The 16,920-nt window shown below is 44.9% G+C and overlaps 1 protein-coding gene across 10 annotated transcripts in view; it reads right to left on the bottom strand.

The window, feature by feature from the left end:
* si:ch211-114m9.1 (rho GTPase-activating protein 44) overlaps positions 1–16,920 on the bottom strand; it is a 133,519-nt gene that overhangs the window by 12,723 nt on the left and 103,876 nt on the right. For 6 of the 10 annotated variants that reach the window (XM_034189708.1, XM_034189710.1, XM_034189705.1 and 3 more), the window contains exons 14-17: positions 8,486–8,599; positions 8,306–8,397; positions 2,883–3,066; positions 194–214 (exon numbers count right to left, since the gene is read on the bottom strand). In XM_034189708.1, the coding sequence (XP_034045599.1) occupies positions 194–214; positions 2,883–3,066; positions 8,306–8,397; positions 8,486–8,599 (411 nt within the window). The remainder of the gene's footprint in view (positions 1–193; positions 215–2,882; positions 3,067–8,305; positions 8,398–8,485; positions 8,600–16,920) is intronic. The other 4 variants (XM_034189707.1, XM_034189714.1, XM_034189715.1 and 1 more) reach the window with 2 other exon arrangements.

The following is a 16,920-nucleotide window of genomic DNA, read 5'->3' as shown; positions in this document are numbered from 1 at the left end:
GACGGTCTAATGATTTTAGAGCAACTCAAAATTACATGCGATACCTTCTTTTGTGGTCCTATTTGGAGAATTAAAGAAATTCTGAGGACATAGTCACGTTTGCACACTGGCCTGCAAATACATTTTAATCACCAATCGTTCCTGTAACTGCAGCCTGAACATAACTGGGTAAGTAAAAGTTACAGTGGTTTACCTTTGTATTTTCCTTATGCTGCATTAGCAAAAGGGGGGAAAGCAAAAGGCATATAAGGTCAGAAATAATGCAGAATCAGAATTTCACACTAAACTGAATGCCTGAATGTACACCACATGTTCGATCATGCAGAAAAAGTGACAAAAAGATATAATATGTAATGATGGTGTGAGAAGAGATCCGTTCCTGGATATGTTATTTCAGAGGACACCGGAGGCAGTTGCAAGGTACCGACAAGCACGAAGGGTGGCAGCCTCTGTTGTGGGGGAGGCAAAGCAGCAGGTGCGGAAGGAGTTCGGAGAAACCATGGAGAAGAACCTTCGGTTGGCACCATGTGCCTCTGCAGCCCATGAAGTACATCAGGAGGGGAAAATGGGGAATCATCCAAGCTGTCTACAGTAAGGATGGGACTCTGTTGACCTCAACTGAGGATGTAATCCGCTGCTGGAAGGAACACTTGAGGAACTCTTGAATCAGACCAGAGTACCCTCTGTAGTATGGACAGAGCTGGAAGCTGATGGAGGATTATCATTAATTTCCCTGGTGGAAGTCATTGAGGTAGTCAAACAACTCTGCAGTGGCAAGGCCCCGGGACATGATGAGATGCTGAAGGCTCTGGATGTGGAGGGACTGTCTTGGATGAGACGTCTCTTCAACACTGTGTTGAGGTCTGGGACAATGCCTAAGGAGTGTCAAACTGGGGTGGTGGTCCCCATATTTAAAAAAGGGACCAGAGAGTGTGTGCCAATTACAGGGGCATCACACTACTCAGCCTCCCTGGTAAAGTCGACTCCAGGGTGCTGGAAAGGAGGGTTCAGCCGACAGTCAAACCTCTGATTGAAGAGGAACAATGTGGGTCCATCCTGGTTGTGGAACAACCGATCCTGGAGGGTGCCTGGGAGTATGCCCATTCAGTCTACATGTGTTTTGTGGACTTGGAGAAGGTGTATGATCGGGTGATACTGTGGGAGGTGCTGCAGGAGTATGGAGTGAGGGGGTCCCTTCTCAGGGCCATCCAATCTCTGTACTCACAAAGCGAGAGCTGTGTTCGGGTTCTCGGCAGTAGGTCGAACTCATTTCTGGTGGAGGTTGGCTTCCACCAGGGCTGCGACTCGTCACCAATCCGTTTGCGATATTCATGGACAGGATATCGAGGTGTAGTCAGGGGGAGGAGGGTTTCCAGATTGGTGGGCTCAGGGTCTCATCATTGCTTTTTGCAGATGATGTGCTGTATCCTGTTGGCTTCATCTGCCTGTGACCTCTAACACTCACTGGATCGGTTCACAGCTGAGTGTGAAGCCGCTGGGATGAGGATCAGCACCTCTAAATCTGAGGCCATGGTTCTCAGCAGGTAACCCATGGATTGCTTATTCCAGGTAGGGAATAAGGTCTTGCCCCAAATGAAGGAGTTCAAGTACCTCGGGGTCTTGTTCATGAGTGAGGGGACAATGGAGCGTGAGATTGGCTGGAGAATCGACCGAGCAGGGGTGGTATTGCATTCGCTCTACCGTGCTGTTGTGACGAAAAGGGAGCTGAGCCAAAAGGCAAAGCTCTCGATCTATTGGTCAATCTTCATTCCTAATCTCACGTATGACGGTTGAGTCATGACTGGAAGAACTAGATTGCGGGTACAAGCTGCTGAAATGGGCTTCCTTAGGAGGGTGGCTGGTGTCTCCTTTAGAGATAGAGTGAGAAGCTCGGTCATCCGTGGGGAGCTCAGAGTAGAGCCACTGCTCCTTTGCATTGAAAGGAGCCAGCTGAGGTGGTTCGGGCATCTGGTAAGGATACCCCCGGGAGGTGCTCCAGGCATGTCCATCTGGGAGGAGACCCCGGGGGGAAGACCCAGGATGAGGTGGAGAGATTATAGAGAGATTATATCTCTACAATGGCCTGGGAATGCCTCGGGATCCCCCAGTCAGAGGTTTGTAATGTGGCCCAGGAAAGGGAAGTCTGGGGTCCCCTGCTCGAGCTGCTGCCTCGCGACCCGATCCTAGATAAGTAGTTGAAGATGAGTGAGTGGGTGAGAATAACAAATGATGGTGTTTCAGAGCTGGCAGGATGATAAACTTCAGAAATAACATGCACTTACTGACTGAGGAATAATTACATTGTTGTTGCTTCAAATTAAACTTAGTGAGAGGAAAATAACTTCACTGCTGCAAAGTGACTCTCGTATTCAAGCCCTTTCTGAATTCAGTGATAGTGTTTTGGTGAAGTCATTCCTTCTTATTCCGTCAGTGTATTTCAGCAGGCTGGATGTATGACTCAGACCAGGTGACGTGTGAGCCAGACTGTGGAGAAGGAGCAGGGTGTAGGAGGATGGAAATAAATACTTCTGTAGAAGAGGTAACCATCTTTCCTCCAATCCAGCCTTGTTGCTATGGAGACAATGCCACTCAAAGCACGTCATCCCCATGTAATTAAAAGAAGCAAATTTTTATTGTGGTCTTTCTGTGATGAATTCCGGTAGCGATAATGCAGCTGTAAATTTGCTGACTGTTAAAGAGACCAGTCATGTATCATCTGTGGAAGCCAGAGTTTGAATACCAGGATGATACTCCCTGGAGGTAACAGATTCTTCATGTGCAAGTACTTAAAGGAAAGAATTCAGGATTAGATGAATGAGAGGAGATGTGGGCGGACGGAGAAACAGAGATGTAGGCAGCAAAAAATGCACTTGACATCATACCCATCCTTTTTGTAAAACTCCAGCATCATGTTGTCAGTGGCAACACTCAGTGGGCGTCGGCTCTGGTCGTGCTGCTGCTTGCGATCAGATTGGTCCATGTCTGGTGAGGGCATGGAGCTGTAGTTGGAGTTGTGGTTGGCATGGATCGGGCTGCTGTAGCTTCCCATCAAGTTGAATTCAATCTCTGAGGGAAAGGACAGAGGAGGGAAGAATAAATTCTATAATATTCCAAATATAATAATATTAATAAAAATAGAAAATAGAGCATTTTACTAAAGAGCCAATTTTGACAAAATTTGACAAATAGATGAGTTTAACCAGGCATAAAAATCACCAACACCATGCCAGATCTGCAAGAAGCAGAGCAACGACATTCTAAAATGCTTTTTAAGTTATTATAATTTAGGGTGCCTGGGACCTTGCCAGAAGTATCGCCACTGTAGTTTCATTATACAAGCGAAGAGACGCGCAGCAGCACAAAGCTTGCTCATGGTACACTGTCACAAACAGGAAGTGCCAAATTTTGAACCCACAGTGAAACAGGAAATGTCAAATGTTGATCACTTCCTGGGTAGACACTTCATGGATTGACAATAGATGAGATCTCATGGAGTCTCACGGGAATTCAGTGGCAAGCTGACACTGAAACAGGAAGTGACAAATTTTGAGCCCACACTGAAACAGGAAATGTCAAATGTTGAACACTTCCTGGAGCTACAGCAGAGGATATTATTCTGACTTTTGTTATGTTGTTTTTGCATTGCTATGTTTATCCTCTGAAAGGTTTTTGTGTTAACTTTTTGCTTGTCTCAATAAAAAAAATATGAAAACAAAATTGAAATAAGAGAAAGAGGAGATCTCACATGAATAGACGAGATCTCGCTGGAATTCAGCGCACAGTTGACACAAACAGGAAATGCTAAATGTTGAGTCAACACTGAATCCAGGAATGCTAAAGTGGGAGGCAGTGCGCATCTTGACAGCACATGAGATCAGTCAGTGACTATTTAGTGTGAAATTGCATGAAGGTTTTTAGCCACACTAATGCTACCCCGAAGCATTTACTGATAACAAAGTCTGAAAGACCCAAATTACATGGTGAGGACTTTCCAGGTGCAGCTGATGTGGTCTGTCCCTCAACTGCACAAATGGCATTGGGTTAAGAGGGCTGGAGTTTGGAAATGAAGCTCCCCAGAAGCTGAATGTTTTTAGCCATGCTAATGCTGCCCAGAAGTATTTGCTGAAATTAAAGTCTGAAGGACCTAAATGCTATGGTGAGATGCTGAAGAACTTCACTTGTTCATGTCCATGACATATACATATTATTTATGGAATAACCCTGTTGTGTCTGATTATTTGCGGATGTTCATGCTAGTTATACTGTCACAAATTGAGCTTTACGGTAAAACGGATATTTGCGATTGTATAACCAGCATTTACGTCTGCAAATCATCAGACACAAGGGGGCTGTTCCCATTCTAATCCAATTCCATCGTTTGCATTATTTATTTTTCTGCAGGTAATTCGGTCGGCGAGGCTTACCTTTGAACCGAGGCAGCGACGCTCCAACAGCGGTCAGGGCACGGAGTAATCCATCAAATGTGAAACGATAATTCTGTATCAGAATCCATATCAATACTTTTGTATGGTAGCTTAAATTCACACATTTTGGCATCGTCGTCAGTATGCGATTTTCTCTCGCTCTCAGCTGACAGCGCCATTATTGACATCTGTGTAGCAGCACGCGCGGCCGGTCAGGGTGCAGAGTAATACATCCAAACATGAAATGGTTGAATATTTTGTCACCATTACCCCAATATTATACGGTCTGAAATCTCACACGATGAACCAATCAGATTTGCGGAAAAAATGTAATTGGATAAGAATGACAATTATAAATCCTTTTATTATTATTAACATATTCATACACACATTGCAGATGTCCAGATTATTCATTCATTTTTGTTGTTGTTTTTGTGTTAAAATTCAGATCAGATATCACTAATAGGATTATGCTCTGATTCCAAGTCAGAGGAATATATTTAAAATTTTATGCTTGTTCTGAGATAGTCCAGCAAACTATGAGAAAAACATGGCTTTTTGAAACACTGAATCTAAACAACCAGATGCTTTTGGAAAGTATTATTTCAAAACTAAAAAACCCTCAGTGAAAAAAATTGTCTTTGAAAGTAATTCACTTAAAATGCTTAAAGTAATAAATGTGACGATTGCTTGAAACATGATTTGCTCCTTCAAAATGCCTGACACATGAAACAAAACAAATGCCTCAGAAAATGCTTCACTGTTTCCAAACACTTGAAGCACTCACTTAAATTATAAAGGAGTCAATCTTTGGAACAACAAAATGGCAACAGATGAGTTCATGAGCTGTGTGTGTCTGCATTCAGCTGCTGCACAGAAACCCCATGCATTACACAGCTTTACAAACTAAACCAATAAAGCATTTTTGATATTATTAGAATATTATTATTTATGTATTTTTTAATATATTTTGTATTGTTAATCTAAGTGGCATGGTTGCTTCGTGGTTAGCACTGTTGCCTCACAGCAAGAAGGTTGTGGGATCACTTCCCACCTGGGGCCTTTCTGTGTGGAGTTTGCATGTTCTCCACGTGGGTTTCCTCCGGGTGCTCCAGTTTCCTCCCACACCCAAAGGCATGGTGGTTAGGTGGATCGGAATCTTTAAACTGTCCACAGGTGTGTGAGTGGGTGTGTCTGTGTTTGTTTGTCTGTTGGTGGCCCTGTGTCAGACTGGCGTCTTGTCCTGGGTGTACCATGCCTCGCGCTCTATGACTACTGGGATAGGCTCCAGCCCCCCGCGACCCTTGATTGGACTGAACAGTTGAAGATGAGTGTGTGCATGTAGCTTAAGAAGGTGCATGTTGTGTGTTGGGGGGTGTGGCTGGAGGTTTTGGTGTTGTTTTCTTTTCTTTGCTCCTCAGGTGGCATGGAAGCTGATTTGTCTGTGGAAAAAAGGTGCTGGCTGAAGAATCCTCACCCTCGTCAATATCATGTGAGGCACCTGGGACTGGTGCTCACGTGCAGCCCTAAAGACTTTCAGCTGTAGCAGATAATTGGATGGCGTTCTGCTCTTAAGGCATGTGTGAATCAAGCAGAACTGCCGGGAACTCGACCTTGTGATGTTCGTTTGTGAGACGCTGAGGACCGCACCTGGGTTTGACACATTAAGCCTGTGAAGCAAGGAAGGGTGAGGACACATGCTGTCAGCACACAGTAAAGGTAATTAACTGTTGGACTAATTGTAGATAGTAACTTGATGTTTTGCTACATAGTATATGTGAAATTGTGATGAGAATGGTGTGGCTTGCTTCTCACTGCTGTGGCGTGCAGGATAAGTGATCCTCCACTTATTGTGAGAAGCTGCTCATGTGCATAAAGATAAAAAGTACAGACCTTGATGTGTTGCTGATAGCATGTGTTTTGTGAAAGAAATTGCTATAACTGCTAACGTACCTCACATCTTCTGTGCTTCAACAGAGTCAGTTTGTCGTGTCCACCTGGGGGGTGTCTGTTTGATGGTAGTGAGTCCAGGAGCACCGGACTGCTCTCCCCATGAACACTGGAGAGCATGCCAGCAGTCACTCCTCTTGAAGGACATTGGGTTGGGGTTTTTTTTTTGTATAATTTATTTAGGCACAGGTGAAAAATAAATTGTTTTTTTGTTGATGGAACCGCTTTCTGGTTATTTTTAGTGCTGGGTCCTGTCTGACGCAGGTTCGCTCCTCAATCTGCGTCGACACATAACAGTGCAGTTGTAAACATACATTTTGTATCGTTGAGGTAAGGTCAGGTGGCTAAGTAGTCAGTGCGCTTGCTTCCTGGTACAAGACCACCCGTGTGCCTGTTATCCATTCAATATGGGGTTGCTTCAGGAAAGCATCTGCCGTAAAACATGTGCAGGCCAGTTTTTTTCTTCATGATAACACCACGTTAGTGATGCCATCACATTTGGCTTGTACCAAATAAACATGGAGATACATATTAGATCTGCTGTGGTAACCCTGAACAAAAAGGGAGAAGGTGAAAGAACTAACGGTTGTACAGTCAGGTCCAATGAATCTTGTGATCTAGTTGTTATGAAAATAAATACCAAATCCTGTTGCAGCTGTAAATGATACCAGTGTCGCCAACCGAATGGTCCCCCCTAAAAATCAGTCTGCCCTACCTTCACTGCGCATGCACATCAGCAACGATTCACCGATTATCGCCTCGTTTCTGCTTAAAATGACCTTGTTTCTATGTAATGGTAAATGGACTACATATATATTGCGCTTTTCATCTGCATCAGATGCTCAAAGCGCTGCACTCCAGTCATCATCTATCTCAGCGACAGATATATGAAGCTTTTGTACAACAACCATTTCCATATAAATTCAGCATTATTTCATAATTAAAGATTGGGGAAATGATAATAAAAGACGGGGGACTGATCAGAGCACCACAGCAGCACTTCGCCAGTAGCGATTCATTGATTATGGCCTCGTTTTTGCATAAAATGGCCTAGTTTCTGCTTAAATGGTAAATGGACTGCATTTATATTGTGCTTTCCATCTGCCTCAGATGCTCAAAGCGCTTTACAATAATACCTCACATTCACCCCGAAGTGAGGGTGCTGCCATACAAGGTGCTCACTACACATCGGGAGCAACTAGGGGATTACGGACCTTGCCCAAGGCCCCGTAGTTATTTTCCGGTCAGGCTGTGATTTGAACCGAGGATCCTCTGGTCTCAAGCCCAATGCTTAACCACTAGACTATCACCTCCTGCTTAAAACTGACTTTAGAATTATTTAACAGGTTTTACTTTCTCATCTGATAGTTAATAATCACATATTATTCTCTTTGATTGCTTTGGGTGTAGAGAGTCAGACTCAGAGAGTCAGTCTCACACGCAAGCACAGTGAAGGCACAGTGAAGGCAGGGCGGACCAATTTTTAGAGGGGACCGTTCCGTCAGCAACACCAGCCTTGGATGGGGAAGTAATTTGTGATGGGCTGGCTTTTAGGGATATACACCTCCACCAATGGGCATACAGTGACTTACTTCGACTTTCTGTTAAAATAGTTAATGATAACCGCTATCCCTCAACTGCACAACCGCTGCACCCAATTTAATACTTTAAATGCTCCATTTCTAGCAGGAACAAGATTTAAATAGCTTGTTTGTGTCATTCTGCTGAATGCTGTGGTATCATGATTTCTACTGTTGTGATTTGGTTTTTGCAGTACATCTGTATTAAATCTACTGTTCTGTTTTTAGACAAACCAATTCATTATCCAATTGTAGAAATGCAGCAGTGATACATGATGAGCAATAAATACTGACATGTTGCACCATCCATCTACACTATTACACACATGCAACAGTATGTGACCCACACACCTCCCGGGAAGAACCAGTCAGCGTGCTGAATAATCGGCTCAACTACGCTGACTATCTGTAGGGACACGGTGGTCATCATCTCTGTTATGTTCCTAGAAAGAAAAAAAAAATCAGAACAAATAAAATAATTTCATAGAGGGAAAGTAGCTACCAATGTTTATATTACAGATGTTTACATACGGTTCCGTGTGCGTCCAGAGCAAGTTTGGACCGAGGACAATTGCCATGTTACCTGGAGTCATCTTGTTAGCATCTTGGTACGCTGTCAGCTTATCTAAGAATTTAATAAGGTACCTGAAGGACAGGAATAAAACTGCATTTAACATTTCAACAGGACTGATGATCATCATTACAATTTTTTTTAACAGTCTCCTGTTCAGTTTCATGGCTTAGAAAATAGTCATTAACATAACGTGTACGATGCATTTTGGGCTGCATCATCAATTTAGTATGGCTCTTTGGACCTTATGTTACAGCCGATGCAAAGCATTGCACACTACATCATGCAGTGCAGCACGCACTGCAGTGTGTTGCACTGTGCATCGGGCAACGACAATGCATGTGTTATTGCTAGTTTCCAGGTAACGCAGTTGTCATTTTCACACCCAGCAACTGTACATTCACTCAGCTGTGGACCCACAGGTGAGTTGGACTGAGAATGAGGTGTGATTAGATATAGTTGTTTGGTGTATTGCTATCTGGAGGCAGCAAAAAGCAATTACACCATAGAGCATCAAAAACCTGGTCTAAAGTCCAGCTTGTCTGGCTGAAGTGAAGAATTGGATGTCTTGTAATTTTCTGCTTTTGAACTCTGGTAAGACAAATGATTATTGTTGGTCCTGCTAGACAAAGACATCTCTATGATGAATTTATGCTGTCACCTGGCGGTTGTGTGATTCATCACAGTCAAAAATCTTGGTGTAATTTTTGATCATGCATTGTCCTTTGACATGCATATCCGAGAGGTGGCAAAGAATGCTCATTTTCATCTGCAATCATTAGACGTATGCCGTCTACTGCTGATGCATTTGTACACTCATGTGTTCAATGTGTTATTTTCTGTTTTACCACAAAAGAGCATAAGATGTTTCAACTGAAACTAGGACATTTAATCATACGAGGTCTGTCCAAAAAGTATCGGACCTTTTTATTTTTTGCAAAAACCATATGGATTTGAATCACGTGTGCGCAGCCAAGCTTGAACCTTTGTTGGTTGCGTCATTCGCCTGTGAGCAGGCTTTGTGTGAGCAGTTGTTATGTGTCGGACGCAGCTCGGAGAACCGACCAGCGTTTGAAGGACCCAGTATGAAATAAGCAGAGCACGGTACAAAGGCTAACTGAATTTAATACATAACAGTGATAATATAACAAAAAGGTGCGGCCTGGCGTGGTGCGCTCCCAGCAGCGCTAACGGTCCGGAGCCAGAAGCTGTTTCGGACCCAAGGACCCCGCCAACACCCCCCAGGTGGCCGCAACAACCGAGTCTGTGAAAGAAGGAACCATTATGTGAGTCCACACTCTACACACAGAACACTTAAAGGTGTACAAACAGCAAACACTTCCTGGCTTGATTACTGATCAGCTTCCCAACCTGCAGGCATGGAACATCCAGTTCACAAAACTCCACTGCAGTGGAAGCTGATACATGACTAACAAACAGCTCAATACAATAAGGTGTGAGGGACACCACATTTACTGACTGTATAACTGTTAGTCACAAAATCTAATGTACCTCAGGAAGTGTGCTGACGAGCGTGAGACCTCACCCCCTCCTCTTTCACAGACTGTGCATCAAACCTGGACGTTCTCAGCATCCGCTGCTGATGAGATGGCTCCCGAGACGACGATCTCACCCGTCTGGTCACAAGGTCGAGTCTCTGGCAAATACACACTGTGCACTCCAGTCTTAAATGCCAACATGTTCCAATCCATCCAGATGCACTACAGCTGTGAGTCCTGACGAGTCGCAGGTGATCAGGGTGAGGTCCTGACAGCCTCAGCAACACAGCCACTCAGTCCCAAACGCACGCCACCTGGGAGGAAACCAAAAGACAAACAAACCGGCAGCCAGGCCCCCCCAGCCATATAACAGTACCCCACCCTCACGGGAAGCCTCCCGGCGACCACACACACCTGGCCCAGGAGAAACACCCCCCTCCAGGGACCATGGCTGGAAACCGCGTCTGCGTTCATCCTCCAACAGACTGGTTGAACTGGCTGCATCTTTGCCCTTGTTTCTGACAGTCTTAGCACAGGTGTGGCCAGGAGTTCCTACACCTGTGCGGTCAGCCTTTAACCAAACGTGTGATTAGTCATAAAACAAAACAACCAAAACACCCCCCCCCTCCCAGGGGACCGTCCCATCAAACCCCAGGGAAGGGGAGAAAGGAAAAACAACCCAACCCAAGCCTGCGAACAAAAATACTAAAACACCCCCCCCCCCCCCCCCCCCCCCAGAGGACCGTTCCATCAAACCCTAGGGAAGGGGAGAAAAGAAAAACCCAAATTTGAGCTCAAACAAAAATGCCAAAATACCCCCCCCTCCTCCCCCCCAAACGACACGTAGGGACCAACACCCCCCAGAGGGCCACCCGCCAGCTCCAGGAGTAATAACCACGGCCGAGGTCCCTCTGGGATCCAACGTCACCCACGGGGACTACCAGCGCCTCCCAGAGGACCACTCGTCAACCCCAGGAGACGCCTCCGGCACACCCGGCTGGAGTCAGAGGAGAAGAGAGGGCATAACAAAAAACAAAAAGAAAAAACAACCCAAGTACCAACCCCATCACCCCCCCAGGGGACCGTTCCATCCAACCCTGGGGATGTGAAACAAAAAGAAACAAAAGAAAAAACAAACAGACCAACACACAGTTGTTTGGGTCCCTTTTTTTTTTTTTTTTTTTTTTTTTGCAAAGGCTACAGGGTCACACCCCCAGACAAATAGTGGACAACAAAAAAAAGCCCACACAAAAAACCAACTCAAAAAACACCCACACAAAATGAACTAACACAAAACAAATCAGTGAGTTATACCGTCAAGCTCAACCAAATGGAACACACCTGTTCCTACTCAAGAGCTCGACGGTAACGTGATTCAGTCACCACAAGGGGGAGCCGGAGTGCTAAAAATGAAAAAACCCCTTTGGCGACAGAAAAAAACAAACGAGCTGCTTTTGTGTGCGCAGCTGAGTGCAACACACAACCAAAATGTGCTCAACTAAATAACGCCGGAGCTGATACAACAGACGCAGTGGTTACCTTTGTCCGGGGAAACGGGGCTACGACTGTAACACAGGAAGCCCAGCGACCCGTGCTAACAGAGCTCCGCCGTGCGCGTGAACCCATTACAAACGCACTCTTGCAGCTCCCGTTTACACCTCTTATCCGGTCGGAGCGTGACGCGAAGCCGTCGCCAGTCACGCTCCACCACGACCCACGGATAAGGCACAAACACAGGAACACGGCTGCAAGAGAGCACAAATCAGTATCCAGTAATGGGTCTCAAACACGCACCTTCCGGGCGGAGAGCCCTGCAACTGATCCGGATAACCACTGAACGTCTGCTGCCGCCTTCCCGGCGCGTTACCGTCTCTGCTAACGCTGGGTCCGTGATGTTTGGCCAGAGACTACTGTTATGTGTCGGACGCAGCTCGGAGAACCGACCAGCGTTTGAAGGACCCAGTATGAAATAAGCAGAGCACGGTACAAAGGCTAACTGAATTTAATACATAACAGTGATAATATAACAAAAAGGTGCGGCCTGGCGTGGTGCTCTCCCAGCAGTGCTAACGGTCCGGAGCCAGAAGCTGTTTCGGACCCAAGGACCCCGCCGACACCCCCCAGGTGGCCGCAACAACCGAGTCTGTGAAAGAAGGAACCATTATGTGAGTCCACACTCTACACACAGAACACTTAAAGGTGTACAAACAGCAAACACTTCCTGGCTTGATTACTGATCAGCTTCCCAACCTGCAGGCATGGAACATCCAGTTCACAAAACTCCACTGCAGTGGAAGCTGATACATGACTAACAAACAGCTCAATACAATAAGGTGTGAGGGACACCACATTTACTGACTGTATAACTGTTAGTCACAAAATCTAACGTACCTCAGGAAGTGTGCTGACGAGCGTGAGACCTCACCCCCTCCTCTTTCACAGACTGTGCATCAAACCTGGACGTTCTCAGCATCCGCTGCTGATGAGATGGCTCCCGAGACGACGATCTCACCCGTCTGGTCACAAGGTCGAGTCTCTGGCAAATACACACTGTGCACTCCAGTCTTAAATGCCAACATGTTCCAATCCATCCAGATGCACTACAGCTGTGAGTCCTGACGAGTCGCAGGTGATCAGGGTGAGGTCCTGACAGCCTCAGCAACACAGCCACTCAGTCCCAAACGCACGCCACCTGGGAGGAAACCAAAAGACAAACAAACCGGCAGCCAGGCCCCCCCAGCCATATAACAGCAGTGGTCCACCCCTCTCGTCGGATTTTTATTGAGAATAAATGTCTGAACTATTTGGAGCTTTGCTGCATCAAATTTTTCCAGAAACTGTGAGAGACCTCCAGCTGGACACCATTCGGAAAATTTAGATGGCTTTCAGCGATGATTTTATGGGGATTACACAGATTAAGGAGTGCTCCAGCCGGTTTAAAGACCGCCCACAGCGTCTGAGAGCGCAGCGCGCTCCGATCGACAAGCTCAAACCCCGCTCAAACAACCAGATCATTTCCAACGTGAAGGCTTTGTTGATCCGGGACGTCGTCTAACTTTCACAAAAAGGCAGAAGGCGTGGACATCAGCACTTTTTGGCACATTCTACTGTTACAGGAGTTTTTTTCATGGAAAGAGAAAAGTGTTGGTCTCACAGGACGGCTTTCAGGTGGCTTTCAGACGGCTTCCGGTTGCTTTTCAGTCGTGTGAGTATCCGAGAAATTGTGCAAAAGCTGGATATGCCCCAACATGTCCTGTGAGGCTTCATCACTGCGGTGCTTTGCGCCATGCGGCTCCGCCGCGACGCGCGGAGTTCCTCCGCACGTCTGTCTCAATGTGCCGAAAAAGTGCTGATGTCCACGCCTTCCGCAATTCCTGTGCTAGTCAGACGACATACCGGATCAAGACAGCGTCCAGTTTAGAAATGAACAGCACATTCCACTGTTACAGGAGTTTTTGTCACGGAAACAGGAGCGGAGGAACTCTGCGTGTCGTGGCAGAGCCGCATGGCGCAAAGCAACGCCATGATGGAGCCTCACAGGACATGTTGGGGCATGTCCAGCTCACACGACTGAAAAGCAACTGGAAGCCGTCTGAGCCACCTGAAAGCCTTTCTGTGAGACCAACACGGAGGTGGTTTTGTCCCACGCCATGAGCGACATGGTGGCGCAATCCTCCGCTTCTCTTTCCATGAAAAAAACTCCTGTAACAGTAGAATGTGCCGAAAAAGTGCTGATGTCCACGCCTTCTGCCTTTTTTGTGAAAGTTAGACGACGTCCCGGATCAACAAAGCCTTCACGTTGGAAATGATCTGGTTGTTTGAGTGGGGTTTGAGTCTGTCGATCTGCGCTCGGAGCGCACCGCGCTCTCAGACGCTGTGGGCGGTCTTTAAACCGGCTGGAGCACTCCTTAATCTGTGTAATCCCCATAAAATTGTCGCTGAAAGCCATCTAAATTTTCTGAATGGTGTCCACCTGGAGGTCTCTCAGTTTCTGGAAAAATTTGATGCAGCAAAGCTCCAAATCGTTCAGACATTTATTCGCAATAAAAATCCGACGAGAGGGGTGGACCACTGCTCACTCAAAGCCTGCTCACAGGCGAATGACGCAACTGACAGGTGTGAAAAAACTCACGCATGCGCACAAAGGTTCAAGCTTGGCTGATGCAATCACACGTGATTCAAATCCATATGGTTTTGCAAAAAATAAAAAGGTACGATACTTTTTGGACAGATCTCGTATCACGTGTGTTGGCCTCCTTTCACAGGCTGCCTATGAGTGTGAGAACAGATTTAAAAGTTCTGCTGCTCAGCTATAAAATACAAAAAGGTCCTGCACTCTCTTACCTTGTGGAACATATTAATTAAGCCTTATGTTGCATTTCGTGACCCTACATTCTCAGGATGCAGACTTACTGTGTTCCTAATGTTAAGAAGAAATCAGCAGGATGCAGCGACTATTTTTATCATACTTTAATCTGGAGTAATCTCCACTGGAGGTTAGAAGTCCAAGTTTTGTTGAGTCCTTCAAAGCCAATCTGGAAACACACTTCTTTTCTGTACTTTATAATTTGCACTTATTTTAATTAATCTATATTATAATAGCCAAGTGGCCTCTGTGCGCATGCGTGCATGCATGTGTATGGTTTCAATTACAGAGAAACCAGGGAGAGATGCCATTTGCCATTTGATATGCTTACGCATTTTGGGTCAAGGATGAACGCTGCGAAAATGGAAAGTTGATAGGACAAATATTTTTTGAGAAACTACCGATTTTAACTAACCAATAAACAATGGATGTTGTGCTGCAATGCACCATGGGATTTCAGAGTTTGGGGGTTATAAATGTTATTGTGGGCCATGTGTTGCTAGTGTTAGTGATTTAGGTGTTTTTGTAGTTCAACTGGTTTAGTCAGTTTAGTTAAGTGTCATGCTGCTGTTACCATGAGTGAGTTAAATGACATGTTGCTGGTACCATGAGCAGGGCTGTGAAATGAAAATTGTGAAATCCGAGGAAAATTTGCAGGGGGTCTGGGGGGCATAGACCCCCAGAAGCCGGGGTCTCGGGCCCTGTTGGATCCCAGAAACCAAATAAATTTTTTATCTAATGATACATTTTCAGCATCTCCTGGAACAAAAAGTCTCACAGTGTCTTTTTCCCATGAAAAAAGTCTACATTAATAAAAACTAATTTACATTCTTGTGTAAATTCATATAAATCCATTCAAAGCCAGTCTTTTTTTTCCCAGTGAAAGAAAGTCTAGATTAATGAAAAAAGTCACACAATCTTGTTTAAAATCCTGTTTGAACAGCACAATGTTTATTTTCCAGAGAGAGAAAAATTCTTACCGTGTTTCCTGAAGGCACAATTCACTTTTCCCGTTTCTTTTATGTTTCAGTTGTGTTGATGAAGCCAGTGACAATTCCACGGATTCTTGTCCTTATCAGACTTTTTCAAACAGTCTTTCTCACCATCTCTCTGTCTGATGTTGGTCCGTGACAGAGACATGCTGTACAAGTCTTCTTTTAAAAACTTTAGAGCTCTAAAGGTTTGCGATGTCCACATGCTATGTTTAGCTTAAGCTTCACGCAGGAGACACATAGCGTTGCCGCAGCAACCAACCAGTCTCACTTTATGACAACTGTCGCAACAGTCAGGCTTTTTTCTCCTCAAAACTCTGTGGAACTGAGGACACTGATTTGTGTGTTAACACAGAGATCAGTGTCCGCGGACAGCCGCGGTCTTATAAAACTTGTACGATGTCGTAAAAAAAGAACACTTTGCAATAGACATTTTAAAAATTCAGTGACGATCACGATTACAGAGTAAAACACTACCCCCCCCACCCTTTAATGAAATCTGCAGAATTTCGCAGATCTGTGGAGTTTTCACAGCTCTGCATGAGTGAAATATGTATTGTGTTTGATGTCTTCCGCCACGTCTCTGTTTGTGTCTAAAAATAGAAGCACCTGCTTGCGGGAGAATGCGGAAAAGACAAGAACCTCTCAGTGTGTGAGTGAATATAACTTTGATCACGGACAAACTGAGGACAGCTGACATTTGCTGTTTGGTATGCTTATGTATTTTGGGTCAAGGATCAATACTGCCAGAACAGAACGTTGATAGGACAGATTTCTTTTGGAGAAACTATGGATATTAGACACTACCCAGTCTCAAGCCTGTGGATCCCTGTAGGCAACACGCAGTTTTATTTGAATATTTTATGTTTACATTGTCTGCATATTTGGTGATGATGGTAATCTGTTCTAATGATTTAAACTGTTGTGTTTTCACCACCGTTTGCCTCTTTGATTGTTAGCAGGATCACACAAAAAGTAATGAATGTATTCACAGATACATTTCTGGGAAATAAGTGATAAAATTTTGGAGGCAATCTGGAATATATCCTAGAACTAAAATTCAGAAGAATGTTTGGCACATAGCAACATTTAGCTCAAAAGGTTGAGAGGATGTTGATGAAATTTGGTGAGTAGATGGATAATGTACTATAAAATGAGGAATTTCATCCAGGATACAAGCAGTCAGGAAAATTTAAATAAAAAGAGTTATTAATAAAGACCTTTAATAACATTTTGTGAGCAGATGAATACAAGGTCTGTCAATAAAGTATCGTACCTTTTTATTTTTTTCAAAAACTATATGGATTTTATTCATATGTTTTTATGTCAGACATGCTTGAACCCTCGTGGGCATGCGTGAGTTTTTCCACACCTGTCGGTGACGTCATTCGCCTGTGAGCACGTCTTGGGAAGGAGTGGTCCCGCCCCCTCGTCGGATTTTCATTGTCTGGAAATGGCGGAATGAAAAGGACTTTTTTTCCATCAGAATTTTTTCAGAAGCTGTTAGAGACTGCCACCTGGAAACCATTCGAAAAATT

The sequence above is a fragment of the Thalassophryne amazonica genome, chromosome 16, assembly GCF_902500255.1.
Source record: "Thalassophryne amazonica chromosome 16, fThaAma1.1, whole genome shotgun sequence".
Lineage (NCBI taxonomy): Eukaryota > Metazoa > Chordata > Actinopteri > Batrachoidiformes > Batrachoididae > Thalassophryne > Thalassophryne amazonica.
Note: the sequence above shows the minus strand (reverse complement) of the source record. Positions and strands in the feature narration are given on the sequence as shown.